Source organism: Eleutherodactylus coqui, chromosome 3 (assembly GCF_035609145.1).
Source record: "Eleutherodactylus coqui strain aEleCoq1 chromosome 3, aEleCoq1.hap1, whole genome shotgun sequence".
Lineage (NCBI taxonomy): Eukaryota > Metazoa > Chordata > Amphibia > Anura > Eleutherodactylidae > Eleutherodactylus > Eleutherodactylus coqui.
In genome coordinates, this window is record NC_089839.1 from 96,298,033 (window position 1) to 96,324,356 (window position 26,324).

Below are 26,324 nucleotides of genomic sequence, written 5' to 3' on the forward strand. Positions count from 1 at the left end.
TGCATGCAGAACTTTCTTCTGGCATTTTGCGCCAGACCTGCGATAAACCGCCAAACAGAGGTTCCAGCACAGATGTGAAAGCGGCCTTAGCTACCAGTGCCACATACCAAACAGACTGTTGAACCAGAGAAGTGACCGGTCAGCGGTACATCCTCCCAAACCCCTCACCTCTGTTCTTGAGACAACGATAGCAGTCCCTTGCGTCATTGGACATGTTATCCAGGGGACGGCTTTATCTAGCACTCCAGAGGGGTGGGATTTGGGAGTGTTTACTGCCAGCAGCTCAGAACCCCCGGCAGGCACTCTTGGTCACGACACGAGTGAATAAAACCTCTTTCCCAGTTTTGCTACTATTAAGAGCATCGACATAGGTATGTTTAAACTAGCACCGTCTGTGATTTGGGGGTAAGATCTGCTCTCGGACTCCCTTTAAGGCCTCATGTCCATAGGAACAGATCCGCAGCGGGTGTCCCACATGTGACCCGCGCCCCATAGGGTGCATTGGACACCCGCAGGTAATTAAATACCTGCGGATGTCATTTTCCCTTGAGGCGCGGATTGTGTGTGCGGGAAAACACCTGCAGCATGCTCCATTTTAGTGCGGGTCTTCCGCGGGGACGGCTCCTGCAGGCTTCTATTGCAGCCTATAAAAGCTGTCCGGATCCGCGGCACACCCGCAGCTGAATTCCTGCTCTACGGCGCGGGAGAGCAGGAGTTTTAAAAAAAAAAAAAAAAAGTGCACGGCGAATGCGCGCGGTACGCGGCCGGCATGCCGAGCACATCCGCCTGGGCCGAAGAAAGAAGATCCGGCCACGACGGAGGAAAGATCCACAGCGTCCGGACAGGTAAGTAAATCTTTTTAGGCTTCATGTCAGCGGGAAAGGAGGAACCTGCTGAGGGATTCTGCATGAAGAATCTGCGGCGGGCCTGATTTTCCCCGTTGGCATGAGGCCTAAAATGGTTTTTCTACATTCACATAAAGCATCCGAAAGTTTATAATTTCTATTTGCCATGGTTTTCACCTTGTATTTATACAATTCCTATGTGCTTGGCACATCATTTGGGGACTATGGTGACAATGTGGTTTTCCCTACAGTGTACCCCTCTATGATGCAGCATCTGTCTCATGCCATTACTCAAATGGGTACAGCTGTGTTTTGCAGTAATGATCGTCACGACAGCTTAAAGCCGCAGACCACAAAAAAAAAAAAAGAAAAACACCGACGCAAATATGAACAGGAATCTGTTACATCCCTATAGTAGTGTAGACTAAGTTATGGTGCAGTAAGGGGAGGTGACGGGGAGAAAAAAATCATGTGGCCCAACAACCCTTTTAAGACAATACAGGAGAGAAGACAGATTGTGCTCATTAAAGGGGTTCTGTCAAATTGGCATCTCCTGTTCATAGGCCTTATTAGTACCCCCTGTGTCTTCGTAAAAGTCTCTCATCCTGGCCGACCTTACGCTGTATCGCAATTACAAGACAGTCGTTCATGTGGAGGTCTGTCTGTCCTGTAAAACTACATCTCCCACGCAGCAGTTGCTGCAGAGGAAACTCCAGGCTGGCCGTGGCTGCACCAGCACAATATGCTGTTTGCGGGGGTTGTGCATTTTGACAACCCTTTAAGGTTGGGTTCACACAGGGTGGAATCTGCCTGCGGCCACTAATCCCGGGTTTGGCCAGCTATGTGGACGAGATTTTTCAACAATCTAGTCCACACGGGACGTCCAATCCGTTACGGCAAAGCAGGCGCTGCGGCACAGATTTCCAAGCCGTTCCAAAACCCGCGGCTAAGTGTCGTGGGTTTTTTAAGCAACGCTTCCCTGGTGGAAATCTCGCGTTTTTTCGCCGCGGTCAAGCTGCAAAATTTCCAGCGGGATTCCACCCTGTAGGAACCCAGCCTTAAAAGGAGTTTTCTGGGAAATTCAAAATGTTGTCCGTAGAACAGTGGCCAGGTGTGGTATTGCAGCACGTTGACGGGGATGAAACTAAACTCGACTAGCAGTTACAACTTTAAAAGGTATCCCAGTTTACATAAAAAGGATATTGCCACTGAAAAAAAATGCTTTGGTAATCTCCGATATCATCGGTAAACTTTCAGAGGGGCATAAGGCATTAGAGGAGCTCACAAAATCAGCCTAATAAATACTGACACAAACCATGCCAGATCTGATCGCACCACAGTTGTAGGATTCAACCAACGTAACTGTGTAGTATAATTACATGATTACACACATCTATTCAGAGCTTGTAAAAAATTAACATGCACCGTACATCCTTAAGGTTTCGAAAAACACATTATGAGGAAAAATGGTTAAAGAAATGTACCTGAATCATTCCGCAAGTATGACGACATAGCCGGTATAAGACAGGATTGACTTAATAGTTCCAACAAGACAGATGGAAGCGCATTACTGTTTTGCCCTCGACTCTCGTTGGTCGGCACTTCTCCATTAACTGCACAGCCAGATGGATTTATATAGCTAGCAAGAACCTGTAAAAATAAAACGGAATATTCAGATTTGCAGCACAAATGCTCTGGAAAATACTGGAAAAAATCTAGTTCCGATTCCTAGAAATATTTGCTGAAATATAAAAAATGATTAACCCTGAAAGGATGCAGATAAAATATCCTTTTAGCACAACGTACACAGCTGAATCTCCCCAATGCTGCTACGTGTAGACGAGAGTAATTCGCAAAAACAGTGAAACCAAAAAAATCATGATTCGGGGAAGAGGGGGGGGGGGGGGGGGTTTGGAACAGAACATAAGACTTTCGGGGCAAGTAGACCCATTCAGTAGGCATTGTATTAATAAAGTGCACGTGGAATCGGTGTCTTCACAGCACAGCGCTTTATCTACTTACCTTTGCACCTGTGTTAGGACAAACTACTCTTTTGGACACCAGCTCAAAATCAGAGTTTTGTGTTTTTTTTTGCTGTGGCACATTGGGTTCAGACTTACTAATCCGGTGTAAAAGCTAGGTAGTGTAAACCTTTACACATTTTTAGACTGCCTGGTCTAATCTATGACACTGGCAAACGTTGGATGATAAAAATAAATGTCTATTGATGTGCGAATTGTAACTTTATACCACCATGGTTGCTTACAACTGCCAAAATGTTATTCTCATTTTGGCCCACGTGGTTGCATGTAAGCCATGTTCCCTTTTCAAGCAACGTGCAATGCATTGTTCTTTTTTGGACCATTTGTTTTATGAATGCAAGGTTTCTAAAATGGAATGCGACAATGTGCCAGAAAGGCATACAATTTTGGTACATTGGACGTAAATCTGCCCCACTATGGCTTCCTGAAGAAGCTCTGGCTCTCTACACCTAGGGAATGATTCACCAGTTTTCAGAATCTCTTTCCGACTTTCATAAGGACATGTCTTTTTTAATCCTAAGTGGGCTTTACATTTTGGGGGCTGCAGAAGCAACTTGCTTTTCCCAGTTACAATATTCATGAGTTACAATGGCCGCCTCAAAACTAGCCAATATTGTAATCTGGGGGAGCGTACAAAGATTCTGAGCTTGTTTGACTCACATGCGATTATAAAGTTTAACCCTTTCCTATCCAATGTCTGACATCTAAAGACATTCTGATTGAAGGCTATACAGCTCCAATGCCAGAAGACGTCCGGCAGGGTATTCTTATTGTAGATTACTGGCTGCTCTGTTTTCGGGGGCCTCTCCATCATGTCCCTCACTGCAGTACTGGCTCTAGCCAGCAGATGGCGCCATTGTATAATGGCAGAACAAGAAAGCACCCTAGGAAATCCTGAATTCAAAACTGGATTGCAAAAGGTTAACGCATTATACCCAGAACATCTGTCATCGAGAGAGTTTTGACAACTTTTGACAATGATAATTTTATATACCTACAAAGAGCCACTTCTAACTGTAGAATATTAAGCACAAGGCAATATACCCCTGCGTTGCACAGCGATTTTATGAAGATCAGCCCTGGAATATACAATGTGGGCCACAAAAATGAGCCCCGCATCGCACTGTTATGAAAGCTGTCAAAAAGACTTATCTGTATTGCCTATAGCAACCAATCACAGTGCAGCTTTCATTTTACCTCAGCTGTGTAATAAATGAAAGCTGAGCTGTGATTGGTTGCTTTTGGCATCAAAAATTACATGGGAAGTCAGTGAGATTTTGATTTTTAACTATGCCAGTATTGGTCACCTGGTGCTGAGCAACGCTCATGCAAAATTTCACTCAAATCGGACCAGAACTGTGGATTTGTATGCTACAAAAAACAGATTTTGCGCTTTTTATATAAGATTACCTCGTATTACATTTGCCCGTTGTCCTTAATGGCCTGTGCGCAACAACATATTCTCTCTTATTTTACTATTGGGGATCATAGTAGATTGCCAAACCTCTTCTATTGTCTCACAAGCAGACCTTCTAACCATCCTACATGCCAAGTAAAAGCTCTTCGGTCTGAAAATACACTCAATAAAGTCTTTCAAATTAGGGACCCATTTAGATCTGACGATTTCTCATTTGAAGGATAAAAAAGGATGTTAGAGTTCACTCGCGCAGCCTGCTTATACAGGCAGATACATAGTTGGCTCGGTCAAAGGAGAAACGTTCAGTCTTCAACGTTCGCCATATTAGTGAATGAGAATGACTGAATGATCGCTATATGATAAGTGAATGAGCCAACGATGATTTTTATGCCTGCAGAAAACGGTCATCATTCACTTTTGCAGGTTTGAATGATGACTGTGTAAAAGGGCTTAAAAACAAAGTATCATTGATCTGTTGTCAAGAATCTAGCTCTGTAGTTTATCCCCTTCCTCACTGTGTATTCTGCACTTTTCTTCCACTCTCCAGGTCACATGACTAGAACTGACAGCTAATGGGGCAGATTTATGATAACTGCAGAGAAAGCAGTCTTTCTTTCTTACGGCAACCAATCACAACGCAGCTTTCATTTTTAAGAGCAGGATAGGGAATGAAAATTGCTCTGTGATTGGTTGCTCCATTGTCAAAGCCCTGGCCATGTGAACCGGAGGCAGGAAGAAACGTGCATCAACGAGCGACTGGACTCTACAAAACAAAAAACAACCCACACAAGGTATGCTTCTTTAAATGCAAACTTGTTTTAGAGCAAGCGGAATAAAGCTATGCCTACACATATGCCAGAAAGCGTATTAAAAGGCCAGAGAACTGGTTACACCACGAGATTAATCTCTTAAACTCAAGTTATATGGATTCTTGTGAAAGAAATCCAATCTTGCAATCCTTTCCCAAACCCCTCATGTTGTATTTTAAAAAGATTAAAAAGACCTTGTGTAGCATGAAGTTTATTGAATCCTCCGCAGACCGCTGCTTCCCTTGGCTGCACTAAAATACAAGATTCTCGGATGTTGCTACAACATCTAGTTCAGCTATGATAAATCCATTTCAATGTATGTTGTAGAGAGTAGGACACTTCCACAACAATCCTCACTGAGCCCTTCACTCTTCGTGTACAATCCACCACACACAGAGTTTGATGATAACTCTTTAGCCTGTCCATGTCCTTATTCCACCCCACGGACCTCAATGGGACCCTCTGTTATAGATCACACAGCATGGATTTTTCCATGCACAGATTTGAAATCTGGGACATGGAAAAAGGACAAGTGACATGCTTCACTGGAAAATCCACAGATGAGCCCCATCGACTGAGGTGTGGATCTCTGCAGTTTTGCAGAAACTTGCATTTTTATTAGTAGCAGCCAGACACAGAACTAATCCTCCATATTCATGAGCTACAGGCTAGCCACACCCATCCCGCCTTCCAACCAATGACTGTCAGCTTTCTCTCTATGCATGCTAATAAGCAGAGAGCTGACAAATCAGTGGCTGGAGAGAGGGGTGCCTGCAGCTTATGATATCCAGGACTACTTTTAGTAGTTCTCTATGCATTTGCTGCTACTGATATAAGGCAAGTTTCTCCCCAACTACTGCACAGATCTACACAGCAGACACATCACTGTAATCAGTGTGACAGGCACTAACTTGTGCTGCCCTCAGAGAGAAGTGCAAAAACACTGTGACCGAGTCTTTAATATTTCTCGCAGCAAGATTAATTTTCTTCATTTCCACAACTCTTCAAAAAAACTGACCAATGATTTAGTTATTTCAAGACTGAAGATCTATCAGAAGCAACTGACAAAGGATTTCCTGCAGAATTTCCGCCTGTGCCCGCTGCCTTGGATTGCGTTAGATAATGCAATCCTATGCAGACAGCCGTGATTTGACTGCGTGAAGACTTGCGGGGTAAACAAATTGTGCCATGTCCCATTTCTGTGCAAGCCTTGCAGAGGCCCGCACAGAAATGTCATTGGTGACGTGCCGGCTCCGCTCTACGCATGTGCCGGCTGGGCGGCAGCCAGCACATAGAGCGGAGCAGACGCTGGGAGGAGGCGAGCCACAATGGTCACTCCAGGGGCATGGCTCGCATCTCGTTGCGTGATTCGATCCGACCAGACTGTCTGCAGGAGGCCAAAGTCAACCAAATACTGGACTCTAAAGCCATGTTCACATATCGGATTGGCCACAGACTAATCCAAATTCTATGTTTCAAATCATCTTCTGGTATTGAATCCTCAAGTCTTGCAGCAGATCCAAAAGAATTACCCTTATTGCCATTGAATGGGGCCGATTCATGACTTTTTTGTGCAGAATTTGCTCAAATATTGAGCATGCTGAAGATATTAAAAAACCCACAAGACGGTCATCATTCCAGGTGGCTATTTCAGCTGGACGCTAAGGGAGTATAAAATTGGATGGTCAATGTCTGGATTTGTGGCGAATTTAACAAAACCTGCACCTAAATCCTCATCAAATCATGAATGTGTGAACAGAGTCTTACATCTTTTCTTAGAGTCCACAACTCTTATTCTGACACCCCTGTACTTGTGTGCTCGCAGCGTAATGTAGTCTAACCAAAAGTTGCCCCGCTGCACCCACCCAAACATCTGCTCTGTCTCAACGTTCTTCCCTGAACTGCATGAGCCAAGATTCCTCCCACGGTGTAACCACTGGTTTTATCTGTTTTCTGATGGCACCAAAAATTCAGCATCATCGTCGTAGACAAGCATAGTTAAAGTTGAAGTTAAAGCATTGCTGAGTTTTCAATGTTTTCTAAAATGTAACATGTTCTCCTCAGTCTCATTTTCTGCTGTTAGAAACTTTAAATTTGGTCCAAAGTTCTGATTTTCAGGTGGTCTTCCCCATTTTCGTTTGCAATCCACTTTCAGATAGGGGGCATGTAGCAAGCCTAGCATTCTGACAGTAGCTCCCTTTCCTATACTTCCTTCCCATGCTGCACTGTTCTGTCTCTGGTCCAATCAGCAGAGAGGCGGTATCTAACTGCCCGCCTTTTTGCTTGCCCAGGACAATTCAGGAAGGCATTCAAACATTCTGGCCAAATGGTTTTTAAACCCAATTAAATATGCGTGCACACGTGTGCTGTAACAGCAGGAGAGGCACAGATTGCAGAGACACAGTGGCTGCAGATCTGTCAGCCTGTAAGTGCGTGGGAGGAGCCTGTGACTATAGCCCCTCTTCCACATCCTAGCCTCCCAATAACTACAGAAGCTCAGAGGAGATTGCAGAAGCTGGAAGAGAGACCCCCTAGTGGCAACCGCTTCAAACTTGATTTCCATTGGTAAAATATAATTTTTTTATTAAAGTATATTACAAGATTGATGACACACATAGGCTATTACACGCGCACAAGTTGTCTAAACATTTAGTGCCCTTTTAAGTAAATTATACTGTACTATCTGCGTGACACAAAGAGAAGTGATACTTACCAGTAACAAGCAGGTTACGTGTTCCTCTTCCAGTCTCTGTTTTGTAAGGGCCTGCTCAACGTCCCAACCTGAAGCGGTAGATCCTGTGCCAAATCCAGTACCCTTAGCCCAATAAAGTTGCTGTTCTTCACAAGTGCCACTGCTGTGAGTGCTGGACACCTGTGGCTTAAAAAAAGTGGAATAAGTAATACTTATGACATGGTAGTGCAACAAGATGAGGAAAAAACAAAAATAAAACCTCAACAGCGTTATCAAGTCATGTTCGCACGTATTACACACGGATTTGGCTGCAGATTTAATTTGCACAGGATTTCAGCCTACTTGTTGGAAGGATGAAATTCACTATGGTAATCAGCTGTTTTTCTGCAATTTAATGACATTGCTGTGAATTTAAAAATCTGCAGCATGCTTTTTTCAAAACTCCCATCCACATATATTGTAAAGTCCCAGAATACACATTGTACATTCACCACATGTAAAAAGGGATTATCTCAGCAAATGAAAGTTATACATTGTGTAATCAAAAGTTAAATAAAGTTTCCAACACAGTAAGTTTAGGAATCTATTCCTGACAGTTTTCAAGATCCTGCTTGAAATCAGTCAATAAGAAACTTCATGGCTCACTTCCAGGAGATCAAGATCTGCTTTGATCATGTGATGGTCACATTGGTTGTTTCAGAGCAGTCTCTTGTAAACATGTCCGATAATCAATCCTGCATGTGTCTATCACATGACCAGGACAGACTTTAATCCACTGGAAGTAATCACTGAATGTCTGCAAACAGAAATCTTAAAAAATGTGAGTATTGGATACAGAAAGAGTAATGGAGAAGTGAATAAGTCTTAATGATACAAAGACAAAACTATGTGTCAAAACCATACCACCTTCATGTTTTGGTCCGTATTGTTTTGTATATTTACGTGAAAAATTTTAACAGCTGGGCACAAGAAAAAAAAAAGTATACTCAACTGTATTTTAAAGTCCCACGATCCAGCTTAGCAGCTCCCGCTGCCCTGTTCCCTGCCGTGGTCGGCTGCTTAAGTCAGACGTCGGCTGACTTATGGCTGCAGCTGTCACCTGACTTTCCAGCGGGCTGTGCCGGGGGACGGGGCAGTAGGAGCTGCTCAACTGGATCTTGGGAGCAAGGGTGGGGCAAAGACGTGCACTCCCAAAGAGATGTGTGGGAATGTATGAGCAGAACCTACTGAAACCAATCATGCTGGCTGTGTGAGCGCCGACTTCAGGGGGGCACTGTGGGAACAGGTGAATACAAGACACAGCTTCAAAGACTCTCGGAAACCTAAACTGTAAGCACCATAGCTTAGTTTATGGTGCTTCTAGCTAATGACTGGTTCCCTTTAAACCAGCGATCTTACCAAATCACTTTCTCAATGTCCCAAGCTAATGTATTTTGAAGGCTCACACTGCTGATGAGAAAACAGTACTGAAAGAAGACTGATATAAATTGGTTCTGAAGAGGCCATTGGTGAAAACCTCGAAATGCAATACAAAACAATATTTTAAAACAAAAGTTATGTAAAAACTAGAGATGAGCGAACCTACTCGGCCACGCCCCTTTTTCACTCGAGCACCGCGATTTTCGAGTACTTCTCTACTCGGTTGAAAAGATTCGGGGGGCGCCGTGGGTGAGCGGGGGGTTGCAGAGGGGAGGGGAGGGGGGGGGGGGGGAGAGTTAGAGAGAGAGAGCTCCCCCTGTTCCACACTGCTACCCCCGCTCCACCACGCCATCCCCCGCTCCCCGGTGCCCCTTGAATCTTTGCACCCGAGTAGCCAGGTACTCGAAAATAGCGATGCTCAATCGAGTAATTACTCGAAACGACTACGTTCGCTCATCTCTAGTGAAAACTTATAATAGAATATAGAAATTTAAGAAATTGTCTCTATGCAAAATATATTGCATTTCTATATATGTGAGGACAAATCCCTTAAAATCATTCTTGGGATTTGCGGAGTTAAGAACTGAATCCTATGAGTCAAGTTGGCCGAAGACCGAATGGGAAGTTATTCTGTCTGACAATTAGATTGCATCTCATCCTATTTTAGTCCATATGGTTTTTAAAAGGGATTGTTGGGGATTGTGGTGGCTTTGCCTAATCTCACGACAATATCATGCCAATTACCCGTTACGGAGTGGTGAGGATCTCTGGTTTAGCACATTTTAAATATTACGATTCTCTCATGGTTAAAAAGACTAAATTTACATGTACGAATAGTAAAAAGTTGGCAAGGGACCTGCGAGCCACAGATGGGATTGCTGTGCACGGCCTTATTTTAACAAGACTGCTGATGTGCTTCTTCTTAAGTGTTACTTTGTTTATTTTACATTACTTTGTCCATCACTGCAGGTCTAAAGGGTTTAATTAGATTTTATTTACCAACATTAATAAGATTGTAATAAACAATTAGCAGAAGACTTTTTTACATTTGCAGTGCATACATCTTGAAACTTGGCTGCTGCCCTCGCTGATTCTTCTTTTTGGCCCGCTTCGTAAAACCAGGAGGTTATGCTAGCTCTATCAAATCGGAAATGGCTGCCAAAAATGAGTGTATGAGCCAAGTTTGAATCAACTGTGTATAACCTATTCTGCCTCAGAAAATAAAGTACCTTGCTAGTGCAAGAACTCCTTGGCTGAAAGTAAAGTACTTTGTGCAGGTCATAGTCAATTTAACGCTTATAAACGGAAGCCGTACATTATAGCACCGTTAAGTACATTAAGGGATTCTTAAAAGAAAAATAAAAAAACAAAAACACACTTTTAAAATTAATTTTTTTATTCAGGCCTCATTGTTTTTCCACATGTTTATTAAACAGTTACGGTTACCGCAGTTGGGTGTCAGTAACGGTTGGCGCAGAACTTCAATTTGTTTTTCCAGGTTCTGGTAAATAAAGTTTAATGGACATCAAAGAAAAACCAACTAATGTACATTATGATCAATATCTGCAGTTACATTACACTGGGTTTCTGAGTAGATGCAAACAACCCATTTTAACCCATTTAGGACCAAGCACCATAAATTTACGGCACTTGCTCCTGGGCTTTAATCCCAGTCGACAGTAAAAAATACCGTAGGGATTAAAGCTCCTGCTTCTGCAATCAATCAGAAGCAGGTCAGGTTGTCAGCTGTTAGTCACAGCTGATAACCCGGGGGAGGAAGGAGGAGTTTTTAACCCTTTCTGCCTTCTCCTTTCTTTAATGCACAGTGCTTAATGAGCACTAGGAACTAACAAGTGAAAGTGGACAGCAGAACTGCAGGATCTTAGAAGAGCCTGATCAGCTCGGCCAGTGACTAATGTCACTACAGGGGATGTTTTCCCTGTGACTGGGGCTCCTATGGATGCTTTATTGTAGCATAAATATACTAATTTTAAAAAAAAACTATAAAAGGTTAAAAAAAAAAATTTAAAAAAATTTACCCCAAATACAACTAAAAAAAAACTGAAGAAAAAAAAATGTAATGGAAAAAAACAACACAGCAAAAATAATTTAGATAGCTGAAGGAAAAAAAAATAGGGCAGTTAAACCACCACATGGGTAGAAATCGCTAAAATGTGTCTGGTCCTCAAGGTATAAAACAGCCTGGTCCTTAAGGGGTTAAACACGTGTTCAGGGAGGAACATGGGATAAATTGTTTAATACTATCCTCTACCCCAGGTTGTTTATGTGCAAGAAAACTGCACTCAGTAATAAGTAGTGTAAACCATTCGCACATGATACATGTTCTGTGAGAATGAGGAGCTAGAATAGTGATGTGACCAGGGCATTGATGCACCAAACGCAGCATCTGTAGAGTCCATGTCAACTGTGAATCATGCTGCTGTTTTTATTTGGTCTTTTTTTAGCTTTTGTACGCAAACATACTAAAAATAACATGTAAAAAAAAAAATATATGATGAAACACTAGTTTTAGCTTGATAACAAAGACCTACTTCCACAAAAATTGACCTGCAGTGAGGATTTTTACATCCGTGCATGACAATTTCTGCTATGCCTTTCAATATAGAGGGATGAAATTCACATCAAATTTGCATGATACACATGCTTCTCTAGCTGCCGATTTTTCATTCTCACATGGACTTAGCCATGGGCTGGATTCACACGAACGTATATCGGCTCGGTATAAACGCCGAGCCGATATAAGTCGTCCTCATCTGCAGGGGGGGGGGGGGGGGCTGGCAGAGCCAGGAGCAGGAACTGAGCTCCCACCCACTCTCTGCCTCCTCTCCGCCCCCTTGCACTATTTGCAATGGGAAGAGGTGGGGCGTGGCTGGGGCTAAGTGGGGAGAATTAGCCCACCCCATCCCACCTCTCCCCATTGCAAATGAGGCAGAGAGGGGGCGGGAGGCAGAGAGGGGGCGGGAGGCAGAGAGGGGGCGGGAGGCAGAGAGGGGGCGGGAGGCAGAGAGGGGGCGGGAGGCAGAGAGGGGGCGGGAGGCAGAGAGGGGGCGGGAGGCAGAGAGGGGGCGGGAGGCAGAGAGGGGGCGGGAGGCAGAGAGGGGGCGGGAGGCAGAGAGGGGGCGGGAGGCAGAGAGGGGGCGGGAGGCAGAGAGGGGGCGGGAGGCAGAGAGGGGGCGGGAGGCAGAGAGGGGGCGGGAGGCAGAGAGGGGGCGGGAGGCAGAGAGGGGGCGGGAGGCAGAGAGGGGGCGGGAGGCAGAGAGGGGGCGGGAGGCAGAGAGGGGGCGGGAGGCAGAGAGGGGGCGGGAGGCAGAGAGGGGGCGGGAGGCAGAGAGGGGGCGGGAGGCAGAGAGGGGGCGGGAGGCAGAGAGGGGGCGGGAGGCAGAGAGGGGGCGGGAGGCAGAGAGGGGGCGGGAGGCAGAGAGGGGGCGGGAGGCAGAGAGGGGGCGGGAGGCAGAGAGGGGGCGGGAGGCAGAGAGGGGGCGGGAGGCAGAGAGGGGGCGGGAGGCAGAGAGGGGGCGGGAGGCAGAGAGGGGGCGGGAGGCAGAGAGGGGGCGGGAGGCAGAGAGGGGGCGGGAGGCAGAGAGGGGGCGGGAGGCAGAGAGGGGGCGGGAGGCAGAGAGGGGGCGGGAGCTCAGTTCCTGCTCCTGGCTCTTCCATCCCCCCCCCCCCCCCCCCCCCCCCCCCCGCAGATGAGGACAACGTATATCGGCTCAGCGTGAAAACCGAGCCGATATATGTTCATGTGAATCCAGCCTTAGACCGGGCATCCTAAGAGCGTTTTAACACTGTGTGAGCCGGCGTGTCGCCATGTATTCCAGCGATTTTGCACTGCACGTGACAACGTATCTCACACTTGCTGTCATGCACAATCTGATTTTTCTTACATTTCCCGCTCTGTCACTTAGTGACATATTGTATTTACACCTCACAAACGCAATGTAATTGTGTATGTACAGTGTTTATTACGCGCCATAGAGAACAGGGCTCTATTGCATGTAATACGCGGCAAAATAAAACATGGCACATTTTTTTATGATCAATGAAAATTAATGTACTTTCACACTGTGCGCATAATACGCTATTATAAATTACGCTCGTGTGAGCCTGGCCTTAAGCTATCGCTTGCTCTAAAATAGAATTAGGAATTGGAAAGCTTTATACAAATAAAGCTTAACCCCTTCAAGACAAGAGATTTTGCCTTTTCCTTTATCTCCATCTTCAAAGAGCCATTACATTTATTTTTCTGTGGACATAGATGTTTATTAAATGGTACTATTTAATGTACTGCAAAACTGGGGTGGGAAAAAAAGTAACTGTACACAAATTTTATTATTTTTGGGGGGGGGGGGGGCAAACATTTTGGGGAACATACAACATTTTGATCACTTTTTATTTAATTTTTGTCAGGAGAAGGTGTGACCATAAAAACTACCACACGATTCTGGCATTGTAGAAAGTGAACGTTACCAGCAACTCGGGCAGCAATAAATACTTCTTTATTTTAGCATTTCAGTAAGAACATGGATGAAAGAAAACATGCACAAATATTCCAAGTGTTTAAACATCTGTTATTTTTTAACCATGTTCTTACCGGAATAAAATAGTCTGTCTTTAATGTTTTATTACTAAATGCTAATAAATGGATTGAACAATAACAGCACATTAGGAAACACTAATAGAAACACAACAGAAGTTGATGCAGGAGCGCACAGTAATAATGTATTCGACTACAATCCGTTGAATACGTTATTGACAGCGGCATTTAAATGGTTAATAGCGCCGCTCAGCCGCACAGCTGAGTGGAGCTGTTTTTGCTGGGTGTTGGCTATAATAAACAGCGGGACCCGCGCTGTGTAAAGGGAGGTCGGCCCTCAATCTCCCTTCATACATACTTCGACCCCGCAGAATGTAACTGTATGCCCTATAGCGGGAAGGGGTTGAATAAAGTAATGGGAAAGCTTGGAAAAAGGAGCCATGGGCCCATTTTGAGAGCATTAACACAACCAAATCCAGTCCATTGTTTTTGATTAGAAGTGTTGAGCAAAGTCAACCTTTTTTTTCCTGAATGGGGAAGATAATTGATAAATAGCTGGGAGGGATCAGAGGGGATACGAACACTCAGATAAGTTAAAGAAGTTGCACACCATTTAAAAGAAAATTGGCAGGATTGATACTCTACTTCCCCTAAAAAAGGGACACATTAAGGGCCTCTGACTTTGAGATTAACCTTAAAGTTGCTAAAATACTCAAATCTAGTGAGTTCATAGAGAATAGAGGGGGGAAGGACAATCTGGGTTGGGAGAGATACATCAGGAGATCATCTCCATACAGAGCTCATTTGTATTGCCTGGCCCCCACCCGTAGACCGTGCAAATTAGGGTTATTGTAGAGAGCAAATGCCAGGTGTTCCATCTCTATAGCAAATGGGACAAAAGGGTTGCCCAGCTGCGTGCCGTTCCTGATAGAAAAAGCGTCAGAAAGGACCCTGTTGGTCCGGACCTGGGCCATAAGATTGCTACACAGTAAATAGTTATGTCCAAGGCCAATCTGCTCCGAGGATGCCGTTAGGGAACCCCAGTGTACACAGTCAAAAGCCTTATCCACATTCACCAATAGGCAGAGAGGAGAATGAGCAGCTCTGGCATGACCCATCAAGAGAAGAATCTCCTTAGTGCAATGCAGCCTGGTCAGTATGTATAAAGTAGGGTAGCACTGGGTTCAGACAGTTAGTCAGGGCCCAAGCAAGAAGTTTAACATTGATATTTCTGAAATAGGGCAGTAGTTCCCATATAACGAGGGCTCTTTACCCGGTTTTGGGATGACTACGATAAGGGCCATTAGCTAATGGATAGGAAAAAGGGAAGGATGGTGAAACCTGGTTGGACACTTTCATAAGGAAGGGGGTGACATTTTCTCAAAATAGTTCAAAGAATTACAAAGTAAACCAATCTGGGCCCTGCGATTTCCCTGCCAGGGAATCTTTATTAATCCCTGAGATTTCCAATTCAGAAAAGTCTTCCTCAAAAGATGCTCCGTTGTTTCAGAAATAGTGGGGCCGTTTTAGTGACTCGGGACTTGAATTTTAGGCTGGGTTCACATGAGCGTATATCAGCCACGTTTTCACGCCTGGCCGATCTACGCTGCCCTCTGATACATTGGTTTACAATGCATCAGTTCACATGGGCGTGATTCCGCAGCGTAAAAGTGCCTGGCTGGCCTAAGATAGTGCATTTTGGTCGGGTGCTTTTACGCCGGCAGTGACTGCATAGAGCCTATGACAGCTGCTGGAGAAGGGAGGTGGGAGGGAGTTTAGCAGCGCAATTGCTAAACTCCCACCCCATCCCTCCTCCTCCCTGTCCCTTCCTGGCTGTTCGCAATTGAAGGGATGTGTAGGGTCGGAGCTGGCTGCTAAGCTTCCGCCCCTCCCATTGCTGGCTGACGACAAGAGGCGGAGAGGGGGTGGAAGCTTATGCCAACTAGCTCCTGCCCCGTCCCCTTCCCATGCAGAGAGCCAGCGAGGGTGCGGAGAGGGGAAGACAGGTTAGCAGAGCATCCCGTGCTCGGCATATATGCGCCAGGGTTATCTTAATGGGTGCACAAACATTAGATTGGTACGCCCCCATTCACACGTTTTTACGTAGCCGGTTGCGAACGTAAAAATGCCAAGGACCATAAGAATCCAGCCTTAGACTGTAGAGCCTTGCTCGGGAAGCATATTAACAAACTTCTGAAGTTATGCAGCTCTTGATAATATATTTTCAAAAAATACTGGATATCTGCTGAAAGCTATTCGATCCCAATCTGCAGTGGTTTTTAATTCGGGGGATGAATTTTGAGATTTATAGGCTCGAAAATAGCAAGCCAAGGCCCGACCACACCCAAGTGTTCGTAAAAGAATCTCCCAGTTTGATCTCTATACTGTAGATATTTACAAACCAGTAGGGCGTTCTGCTCCTCCATAGTATTAAAAATCTTGTTCAGGTGAAAGGGGAGGCGTCAGATTAATGGGCTATCTCAAGGGAACGGACGGTGTTAAGCAAATAAAATTTTGAAAATTCTTTTACAACAAAGCATCATGTTTAATGTGCCCCTGACAACCCCTTTTTAAGCCTCCCTTAATGAAGAGGGTTATAGAGTCAGAAGTTGAGTAATAGAAAACTCCAGATGTTAACCATGCAGCCCGAATCCTTCAACAAATAATCTGAGGTACCAGGTCCAAGGCCTAACTGGGAAATCCAGGAGCATGAACCAACCACAAGCCAGAATGGCAAAACAAGGCGTGGTGCCTCAATAAGTAATAGTCCTATTGACTATAGGTCAGATGGGCGGAAGAATAGTAAGAATAATCTCTGTCCCTTGGATGTAGAAACTGCCAAACTAATTGAAGGTGATGCAGGGTTTATTTAAGGGAGTGCAAGTGGGCAGTTAGGAGATGATGCCTAGGGAAGCAGCATTCTAAGGAATGGGTCTAGAGGAAATTTGAAGTGGCCTCCGGCAACAACGGCTCATTGCATACAAGTAAAACGTTAATGTAATGCCCTCTTCGAAAACTTTGCGGGAGCCCTGGTTAGAGAGATACCAGTTAGCCAGGGTGAACACATGTTCAGTTTAAGGAAAACAAATCTACTCTCCGGATTGAACAAATGAAGGCGGGTATTATGTTGCCCGAGTTGCTGGTAAGTGTTCATCTTCTTCTATGCTTATCAGCATGGCTCTCTGCTTACATACACTTGGTGGGGAGGTACAGTAAGGCTGGGTGAGCTGACTATCTTCAGTGCAACTCTACAACTGCATGATGCATATTGACATTATGCAGTTAAGTGTTAAAAAAAAGTTTATTATATACATTTTAGCAAGATTATTGCAGTCTTTTAAAATATTAGTACAACTGAAAATGTGAGCTTCAGTAAACAAGGCTGTGCGTCACACTACTGGTCTAATGAGGTCTCATTCTTTGCAAAAATATGCAATCATACTACATAGGGGTTTCCAGGGAAATGCCCATGAATGACCTATCCAGAAGACAGATCATCAATAGTTAATTGCCTGGGTCCAGTGTCAATCAGTACTGCTCTACACAGAGGTATGGAGCGGAAGCTGCTGCTCTGACCCCTCTACAGTGGTTGGCCCTTGTAACTGTAGACGCAACACTCATTAAAATCAATGAGGGCTGCACCTGCAATTACCAGAGCCAACCCCTATATAGAGAATCGAAGCGACAGCTTCTGCTCCGCAACCCTGTGTTTAGGGGCGCTGTCAGCGGGCACCCGATTAACTAATCAGCTAGTGTCTTAAACAGCGGATCAACTATCGCTGACCTATGCTGAGAATAAGTCATCAATAGTATTTCCCTGTAAATACTTTAACACAAATATGGGAAGACATTTTATTTATGCTCTTGCATGAGTTTTTTTCTCTAGGAACGCGTTAGAATATTACACAGTTGTAGCCATAAAAACGTCAGCATTTGTAGGTCTGGGGAGTCTATACACCTACCTCTGATTGATTAGAGCTAGAATTGGGTATCCTGGGAGCATGGTGACTCAGAGCAGACAAGCAGGCAAGAATAAGATGTATAGCTCCTATCTCTAGTGCCATACGCCTCAGGAGCACGCCGTCATCTGTGGTGAGAGGCATTGTGCTGAATAAGGTGCGCAAAACATGAAAAGGAAGAGTTGGTAGGACATTTGCAGACGGGGACTGTAAGATGTGACCTAAAGAGGAAAAAACGAAAAATTAGACAAAGGAATTCGCTTCAATGTATTCTGATGGCCACAGTGCGAATATTGGGTAACAAACGGAATTAACGTCTACGTCGTCTAATTTAGCATTTCCTGCCTCAGTTAACAATAGAATATGGTCTGGATTAGACAAAATCAAATTATATTTTACATCTTTCCTGATCAGCATAAGGAACTTTATACTTTAAAGTAAAGCGGAATATCTCCTCCCAAAATACCATAAAACTACAGTGACAAAACAGCCAAGTTCAGTCACAGGGTTGTTTAATGTAAAAAATGACAAGAGCTTAAGTCAGATGAGCTGCATACAAACTGGTGCTTAAGAAATGCTATATTGCACATTAAAGAAATAATCAAATAGAACTATTTTAAATGGATTTTGCCTCTAGGTTTAATAACCTCAAAACTAAAGCAGGTCACCAAAAGGAAATGTGTAATTTTAAAACCATTGAAACCCCATAGTGCTTATATTAGCATAGAGAATTGTTCAGATATTAAATCACAAATATATTAACTTGCGTCTAAACGCTCATTAACAGCCTGCATTACAGGACACTGATCTGAGCGTTGATACTTACTTCCTTCCCCATCATCCGTAACTCCCAGTACCAGGCGAAGTAGGCACTGTGCATGCTTCCTCTCCTTTAGCAAAACTTCAGCATACCCGGGGAGTCGAAGAAAGAGTCCAAAAGCAGCGAGAGAGTGCGCTGGGATGGGAGACATAGTCTGCACGGCAGACTTGATGGGAGGGGGCTCCGCAGCAATGGTTTCTGGGGCTTCATAGACCAGCTCCCCCGATTGTTCAATGGTAACCCATTCAAACTGGTCACTATCCTTTGGTTTTTCTTGTGTTGTTGAGGTAACCACAGGGGCACTGACCTTCAAAGAAGAACGTTAAATATGCATTTTTACTATAATGGTTACTGTATGTCAAAGTGCAAACTTCCACAACTAGTATACAATGTGATCACTAGACAGACTGTACAATCACAGAAGAACTGTCATCTACATTCAAAGGATGCCACAGGAAAATTAAAAGTTACAAGGCAAGACAATGTACGACATACACAGATGCATATATTGGGTCTATATGTTTGGTGTATACAGCTGGACCTTTTGATTGCATGCACATAGCTGGCTTTTCAAGTCGCACGACAGTTATATCAGAACAGATTAGTTTCAATCCAGATTGTGCTCTTAAAGGGAATGTGCCACCGTACATACACAACCCCTTTCAGAATTCGGTCCACATGATAAACAGCTGATTGTGAACCCGGCTGCCGTAAAACAGCTGATTTTGCCAGGGAAACTTATGACAAGCTGGACATTTCCCCTGCAGCAGTATTACATGACGCCCATTCAGATGATTGCCAGTCCTGTAACACAATATCGGCTTAAACCCCCTCTATTAATTCTATACATGATTAGGGCACATGAACAGGGGTTGCCTTCTTGGCACAACCACATCAAGTTTCACATAAATCATTGGTGCCATTAGTCGAGAGCCAAGTCTTACTTGCTGAATGACATCCGGATAAAGCATGGGAAGACGCTCAGCAATGAGGGCTAATCCACCCATTCCTGCAAACACCTGTAATGGTGACTGGATTGGACACGTTTCAAGGAAAGACTCGTCTAAAACAGACTCCATGCATTCGTCTCCTGGGCTTAGCACTTCATCCTCTGGGCAGGCGCCAAGCAGATCTCCATGTTCTTTTAGAAGACAGAAAAAAAAAAACAGCACAAATTACTGGTAAATTGCTAAATTAATTTGCAATAAACAGAAATCATACATATAATAGTTGCATTACAAGCTAGATGTATATACATTAGTGAAAAGAAATGATGATGGAATACACTGCAAGTGGATCTACTTGTGCACTTGGTGGGATTCTACATGTTGAAATAGGAAACTCAACTGGTAATTCAGATGTCTGTCCAGCCTCTGAAGACTACTATTGAAGAAACCTGCTTAACGCAACCTGCCAAAATCAGATATCTTTAGGTCTTCAGTCTATCACTCTCCCAACTGAGCTATTTGACCTTCGATTTGAGCTTAGGACTCCAGCACTGTCCGTCAATAGCCATAACCACTGAGCCACAATGCTTTTTCTATGACTAATATTAGCAGTGGGGTTTGAACCCACATGGATTTCTATCCATTGGATCTTAATTCCAATGCCACTCAGGCATCCTGGTGAAGAGTATAATCTAATGTTTCCATATGATCTAATGTTCACATGCTGAATTCAAAAGCACACTAATTTATTGTGAAATAAAGGATAATCGTGATAACCGATGTTCCCCAAGCCCTGCCCAGTGTTTGCTACGTAGAAACTGGTGCCTGGAGAGGACTCATTGACTTCTATGGAAGAGTTCTGTATGCATACGAGCTGTGACCACCACCTATAGTCAGAAGTGAATCCTGCGTTATCCATATATAGGTGTTACCTTTCACTGTATTCTTGCCTGTGACAATGATATGAACAAAACCTTTATCCCACCTAAGAAAACGATTTCAGACAATGGGGCAGATTTACTTTTGAAAATGCCCCAGTTTCTTGGTGCAAACTGAAGCAGAAAACTGTCTTAAATGTTTTGAACCACATTTATGATGCGTTTCAGACACTTTTTTGCTAAGTCAAAATAAAAGGGGAGTGGTTTAGCAAGAAGGGGGCATAACTTCATGTGTGTGTCGCAAAACTAAGCCAACAAATACGTTGCATAAACTTGGACTAGACACTAAGGATGCACCAGACTTACCAGCCAACACGAGCCGCTGTCATAAATTTGGTACAATTTAACACTCTAGGTAAAGTTTGTACAGTATTAGACAGTATTCGTATATTAGCAAACCTGCTCCATTGTCTTAAACAGACAAATACATTACTGCAACGGGCTACTTTCCAACCACAAAAGATGTTAATAGAAAATCTTAATCATTAAAAGATGATTTAATATGGATCTTAATTAATAAAACCAACTAGGCTGTGTGGTAGCTTTCTGTAAAGCGGGATGGTACAAACCCTATAATAGGGACCGGTCAGGATGTTTATGTACAGTGAGAAAGCTGTCAATCAGCAGCTGGAGGACAGGGGAAGCCTACATCTAATGACTGCTTGTTCACACTGCTGGCAACGCATTGCAACAAAAAGGAGCTTAGCAAAAATAAACATGCTGAGTGCAAAACAAAAAACAAAACACACAGACAGGGCTGTAATCTGTGTACATGACGCCACTTTAAATGTCCAGACAGGGAACTTTTAAAGGATGTCGTCTGAGTCTCCGATAAAAACTATTTCAAACAGTATTTTAGGCAGATAGAAACTTTTCTATGTTCGTTTTTCCGCCCGAATATTTACCAGCATCCTTTCGGCATGCAAACAAACGCAGCTGCCAGTACGGAAAGCTCCAAGCTAGTGCCTTCATTCTTGGTATTCTATTCTATTTTTTTTTACCACTGAAACTAATTGCAATGGCGCATGTAGATACCTCATTACATTTAGCTAACCAGCTAAAGGTTTCTCCTGCCATGTGATTTCTCCATATTGCTCTTTAGTCTCTGCTTGTACTGCTTTATTTTCTTCAGGCTTCATTTACATCTGCGCTGGAGGCTTGGTTCAGCGCTTCTGGCACAGATCAGGCACAAAATCCCAGACAAAATAGTGCAGCATGCTGTGCCATTTCATCCGAGAAAATTTTGCTGGCGTGCCAAATGAACCCTATTATGGGCAATGAAGTCTGTCCGGCACTGCTTGTGTTCTGTACTTGCCGGATACAGCAGTGCTGATATTTTATTGTTTGGCTCCAAGGATGGAGCTGAACAACTGAAATACAAGTGCAGGTATGAGAGGGGCCTTAAGTATTTTTATAACTTCAAATATTGTAATTTTTTAGGGCGGTTCCACATCTGTGGCGAAACCTCCAGCTGAAAGCACTGGAAGAAAAACCGCTACAAGGAGTACTTTTTCTTCCGTCCAAGAGCGAGCAGCCGGGTGGACAGCGGGCAGACCTCATTATGGTCAGTGGGCTCCATACGGCACTGTTCAGTTCCGTCCAGACCCTGAACTATTAGGCCTGGGGATTCCCCTTACATGCTTCCTGAACAGAGCAGAAAAGCTGAAACCCTGCTGCAAATGTGAAACCACCCTTACTCCCCCTAAGTAATTCTACACACACAACACACACACACACACACACACACAGTAGATTACAGATCAGTTCTGGGTAGGGAGAGAGGACTATGTAGCCGCATAGCTCTCACTGCTATTTAGTAGGCAGGAAATAACCAGTCCGGAGAGTGGGCACTAATGGTCTTTTCTGACTTCGAACTATAGTAGGATTCACACTTTTTTTTTTTGCTTGAAAGTGCATCTTCTTGCAAAAAAAAAAAAAATATAAATATATATATGGGTATTTACTTTCCAAAGACTGAGAACAACAGGATTATAAAAAAAAAAAAAAAAAGTCAGACAATCCCTTTAAGGAAACCAATTTGAAAAGTTCTCCTGCAGAGGACTATTGTTACAAAGTCCAAATTTCCCAAGCGTTCATAAAAAGCGGAAATTAAACACAATTGTAAATTGAACAAGTCTGGTTTTAAATGACTTAAACAACAGCCTCTGGTTGTAACTGTAATTCGGAATCATGTACTCCGTTACTATCATAACAGTTGTGTTTAATCTATTCCTTGCGATCAGACAGCCCTCCGAGCTAACTCTGTTCCCAATTAGGTGTAAGAAGACAAAACATTTTATAATTAAACTTTCCATTTTTAGAACTTCAAGGACGTAGATCAGTAAACATACATACTCGTTCAGATGACTCACAACTGAAGATGATTTTATACAAACGGCACAAGTTCATATTATGAGCGTTAGGGAAATGAAATGGGGTCAGCTTCACATTTAAAAGGGGTTTGCCAGCATTTACAAAAAAAAAAAAAAATTATATGGAGAGGGAATGAGCTAAAAAAAAAAATGAAAGCTATACTACTCCTTTAGATGGGAAAGCCCCTTTAAGCATTTTTTATAAATCTAATCACAAAAATTCATAGACTACAAATAAAAGTGCTAACGACCACTTGTCCATTAGAGTGTGTATGTGCTTCACACGCTCCACCCCCGATCACATGACGGTGACATCCTTGCAGGTCCTAAAGCATATATACAGCGCAGAGCCTGAAAGCAGCAGTGTGCTCACAGGACTTGTGATTATGTCACAGTCACATGGTCTCTGTAGCCTGCTAGACCATCACATGATGGTGACATAATCACAGGTCCTTCGCGTTATTAAAAACCTGCAGAGTCGGACAGTAGCCCTGTGATGTCATAATCATGTTATCAGTCACATGGTCTGAGCTCTGCCCCCTGATCACATGATGATGAAGTCACTGCAGGTCCTAAACAAGCACAACCCAATCACAACAGTGAAGTCATCACAGTTTTATCATCCTTGTGCACTGAATGAGGGATTATTGGCGGATTACATTCCCCACAAACCCCCGAAACCTCAGTTGCTATGGATACACCAGTACTCGAGTCTGGTAGTTTGTAGCTGGTTGTGAGACAGCTGGATACCTCTGTAGAGAGTCCAATAAATAACACCTCACAAATGCACACTTACATAGCTGGTGGTGCATAATGAAACAAACAGTCGCTGTCGTGCAAACATGTCACCACAGAAAGTTCAACGTTGCCGTGAAGAGAACGCAGTATAAACCCTTTTCCCAAAAATAAGCCCTAGCTACACTACATTGAAAAAAAAGCAATACTCACCTAGTAAACAGCGTTCGAGTTCCCCACGCTGGGCTGTGGCAGGCTTCTGCGTAGTCCTGAACACTGACAGAGCATTTCTTCCTGGTAGTGGGGCTTAAACACGGCGCCTCCAGCAAGTGATAGCTCTGATTGGTTTATAGAGCGCCACGTCAGCCAAACAGAGCCGGCGCCCAATTAACCAACCACAGCCATTCAATAATATCATTCATGGAAGCCTGCAGGAGCGTCCGTGAGCAGCACAAAGGACCTCAACACCGGCTGCTAGACACCTCCTGAAAATAAGACACTGCCTCTTTTGGGGTAAAAAGTAATATAAAACAGTGTCTTATTTTGGGTGAACATGGAAATATGTGAAAGTAATAAGCGAGCTGCTGAAGTTCGTAAATCAGTGTTTGCAAATAATGCCAATAGCTTACTATTTGTAAGAAATTTGAGTTGCTACAAATATCTCCATGGAGTGTTTATTAGTAAGGAACATTGGCTGTATCCCTTCGGAATGTTCACAGGTTTAAATGTTGCAGTATCAGTATTGCTATTTTGTACATTTACTGATGTTTTGTTATTCATAGCTGTTAAACAAAATTGCAAATAATGGCAGTAGCTTACTATTTGCACAGAAATATTTTGATCAACTCCAATCCCTTTCACTCTATAATACTTTAGTAAGTGGCGCATTTCACCTCCAGAAATACTGGTACTATAAATACTATAATAATAGCTAGTATATATGTATGAGTGAATGTGTGTACTACATTTGAGGACCAAGCAATTTTCAAGAGCTATAACTTTTTTGTTTTTCTGTCGATAAAGTTGTGTGAGGGATATTTTTTTGCAGTTTTTTTTTTCATATAAAAAACACAAGGAGGATAGGCAGCAAATAATGGTGTAAGATAGAGGGGGAAAAACCCCTCTTCTTTCCAAAAGTCTTGATCGTCTAGCAATCAGATTCAATACCCAACATGACTGCAGCAGTCATGTGACCGCTCATCAATAATCAGCCTCAGCAGGCATCCGTGCGTGAATGGCATGAGCGGTGACATGAGTGATACATGACTGCTACAGTCACTTCTGGGAATAGATCAGCACAGAAATGCTAGATGGGAAGGCCACTGGTAAAGCTTGTTTTTTTCACCAATTTTTTTAGCCTTTTCATGTTAGAAAATCATTTTAATAATTAATGGACTAGCTTTTATTCATTTTTTTTTATTTTTTGGAGGGGTTGGGTGCAAACAAGAAATCCACTGTTAGTTTTTTTTTCTTTTTACCCCCAGGAAAATTTCAATACCTAAATGTTGTAAATGCTTACAGTCTACAAAGTTACATAGGAAGAACAAACAAGTAGGGATTGATTGCCAGTCCTCGATTCCAAGCACAGAACAGCAATAAAATGCTGTAGTGCCTAGTATTTAAATATATAAAACAAAATTGCTAAATTTTATGGGGAAGTTAACATGTGAACGTTTACAGGATTCGGGATCCATAACTCAGCAGACATTTTATTAGTTTTGCAGTTAAATATTTAAAAGCCTGAATGCATTTTGGTAATCGGGAAATAGTAATAGGGAGCTTATCTAATGGTAATGCACTAACAAAACAGCACAAAACGTCCATCTAGATCAGCCACCCACTGCGGGTTCTCAAAATGGGGACTTTCAACTTTGACACACAAGATTACAATAGATTGTACTTTAATATATATGTATAATTATTTCTAGCTACATATGTATATACTGATAGTGATGCACTTGCTGTATGCATTCAGCACTCCAATAAGCAACTGGATGCAAATTTGTCTTGGAGCAGAGGACAGTGTGAATGCTTGTCTGCCCGGATAGTGACAGAACAGGGAGGCAGGAGAGTATGACATCCATGGACTCAGCAGCCCAAATCCTAGGATTTCTTAACTTTAGTTCATGCAGCTCGTAGGGCTTGTCTGGTTCCATTTAACCCCTTGAGTGGCACGCCCGGAAATTTTCCGGGACGAGCTCCACTGCTCATAGCGACATAGCCCGGAAGATTTCCGGGCTATGTATCACTATGGGAGCTGCAGAGCACAATGCCACAAGCTGTGTCAGTGTGCTCTGCCTGCACAGTCCCACAGAGAACAAAGCAAGGGCTTTGAAAAAACAGCAGAAGATATTGCCGATCTGCCGGCAATTTCCTGCTTTGTTTACAGGTTGCCATAGAGACCATCGGCTTGTCAGAAGCAAGCCGATGGTCTCTGTGGCAGGGAGAGCTTGGTGCTTGGCTGTCAGAGGACAATCAGGCACCAGCTCTTACAGCAGAGATCAGAGAAAACCTCCGATCTCTGCTTTGTTAACCCTTTACATGCGGCAGTCTATGTGACTGCTGCATGTAAAGGGCTGTCACTGCAGTATGTAAAGGGCTGTCACCATCGGACCCCCGGAATGTGATCAGGGGGTCCTGATGGGTCCCTGTGGAAGTCCCCTAAAGGGACAAAAAAAAAAATTAAAAAACACTTGTCTCCCTTTACTTTGTAAAAAATCAAAAATACAATCACACATGTGGTATCCATGCGTCGTAATGACCCAGAGAAGGAA

At 43.5% G+C, this 26,324-nt stretch overlaps 1 protein-coding gene across 5 annotated transcripts in view; it reads right to left on the reverse strand.

The window, feature by feature from the left end:
- The window catches only part of BIRC6 (baculoviral IAP repeat containing 6), a 240,121-nt gene that overhangs the window by 74,486 nt on the left and 139,311 nt on the right, over window positions 1–26,324 (reverse strand). For 4 of the 5 annotated variants that reach the window (XM_066595893.1, XM_066595891.1, XM_066595890.1 and 1 more), the window contains 5 exons: window positions 19,503–19,699; window positions 18,565–18,865; window positions 17,742–17,959; window positions 7,827–7,991; window positions 2,330–2,495 (listed from right to left, as the gene is read on the reverse strand). In XM_066595893.1, the coding sequence (XP_066451990.1) occupies window positions 2,330–2,495; window positions 7,827–7,991; window positions 17,742–17,959; window positions 18,565–18,865; window positions 19,503–19,699 (1,047 nt within the window). The remainder of the gene's footprint in view (window positions 1–2,329; window positions 2,496–7,826; window positions 7,992–17,741; window positions 17,960–18,564; window positions 18,866–19,502; window positions 19,700–26,324) is intronic. The other variant, XM_066595889.1, reaches the window with a different exon arrangement.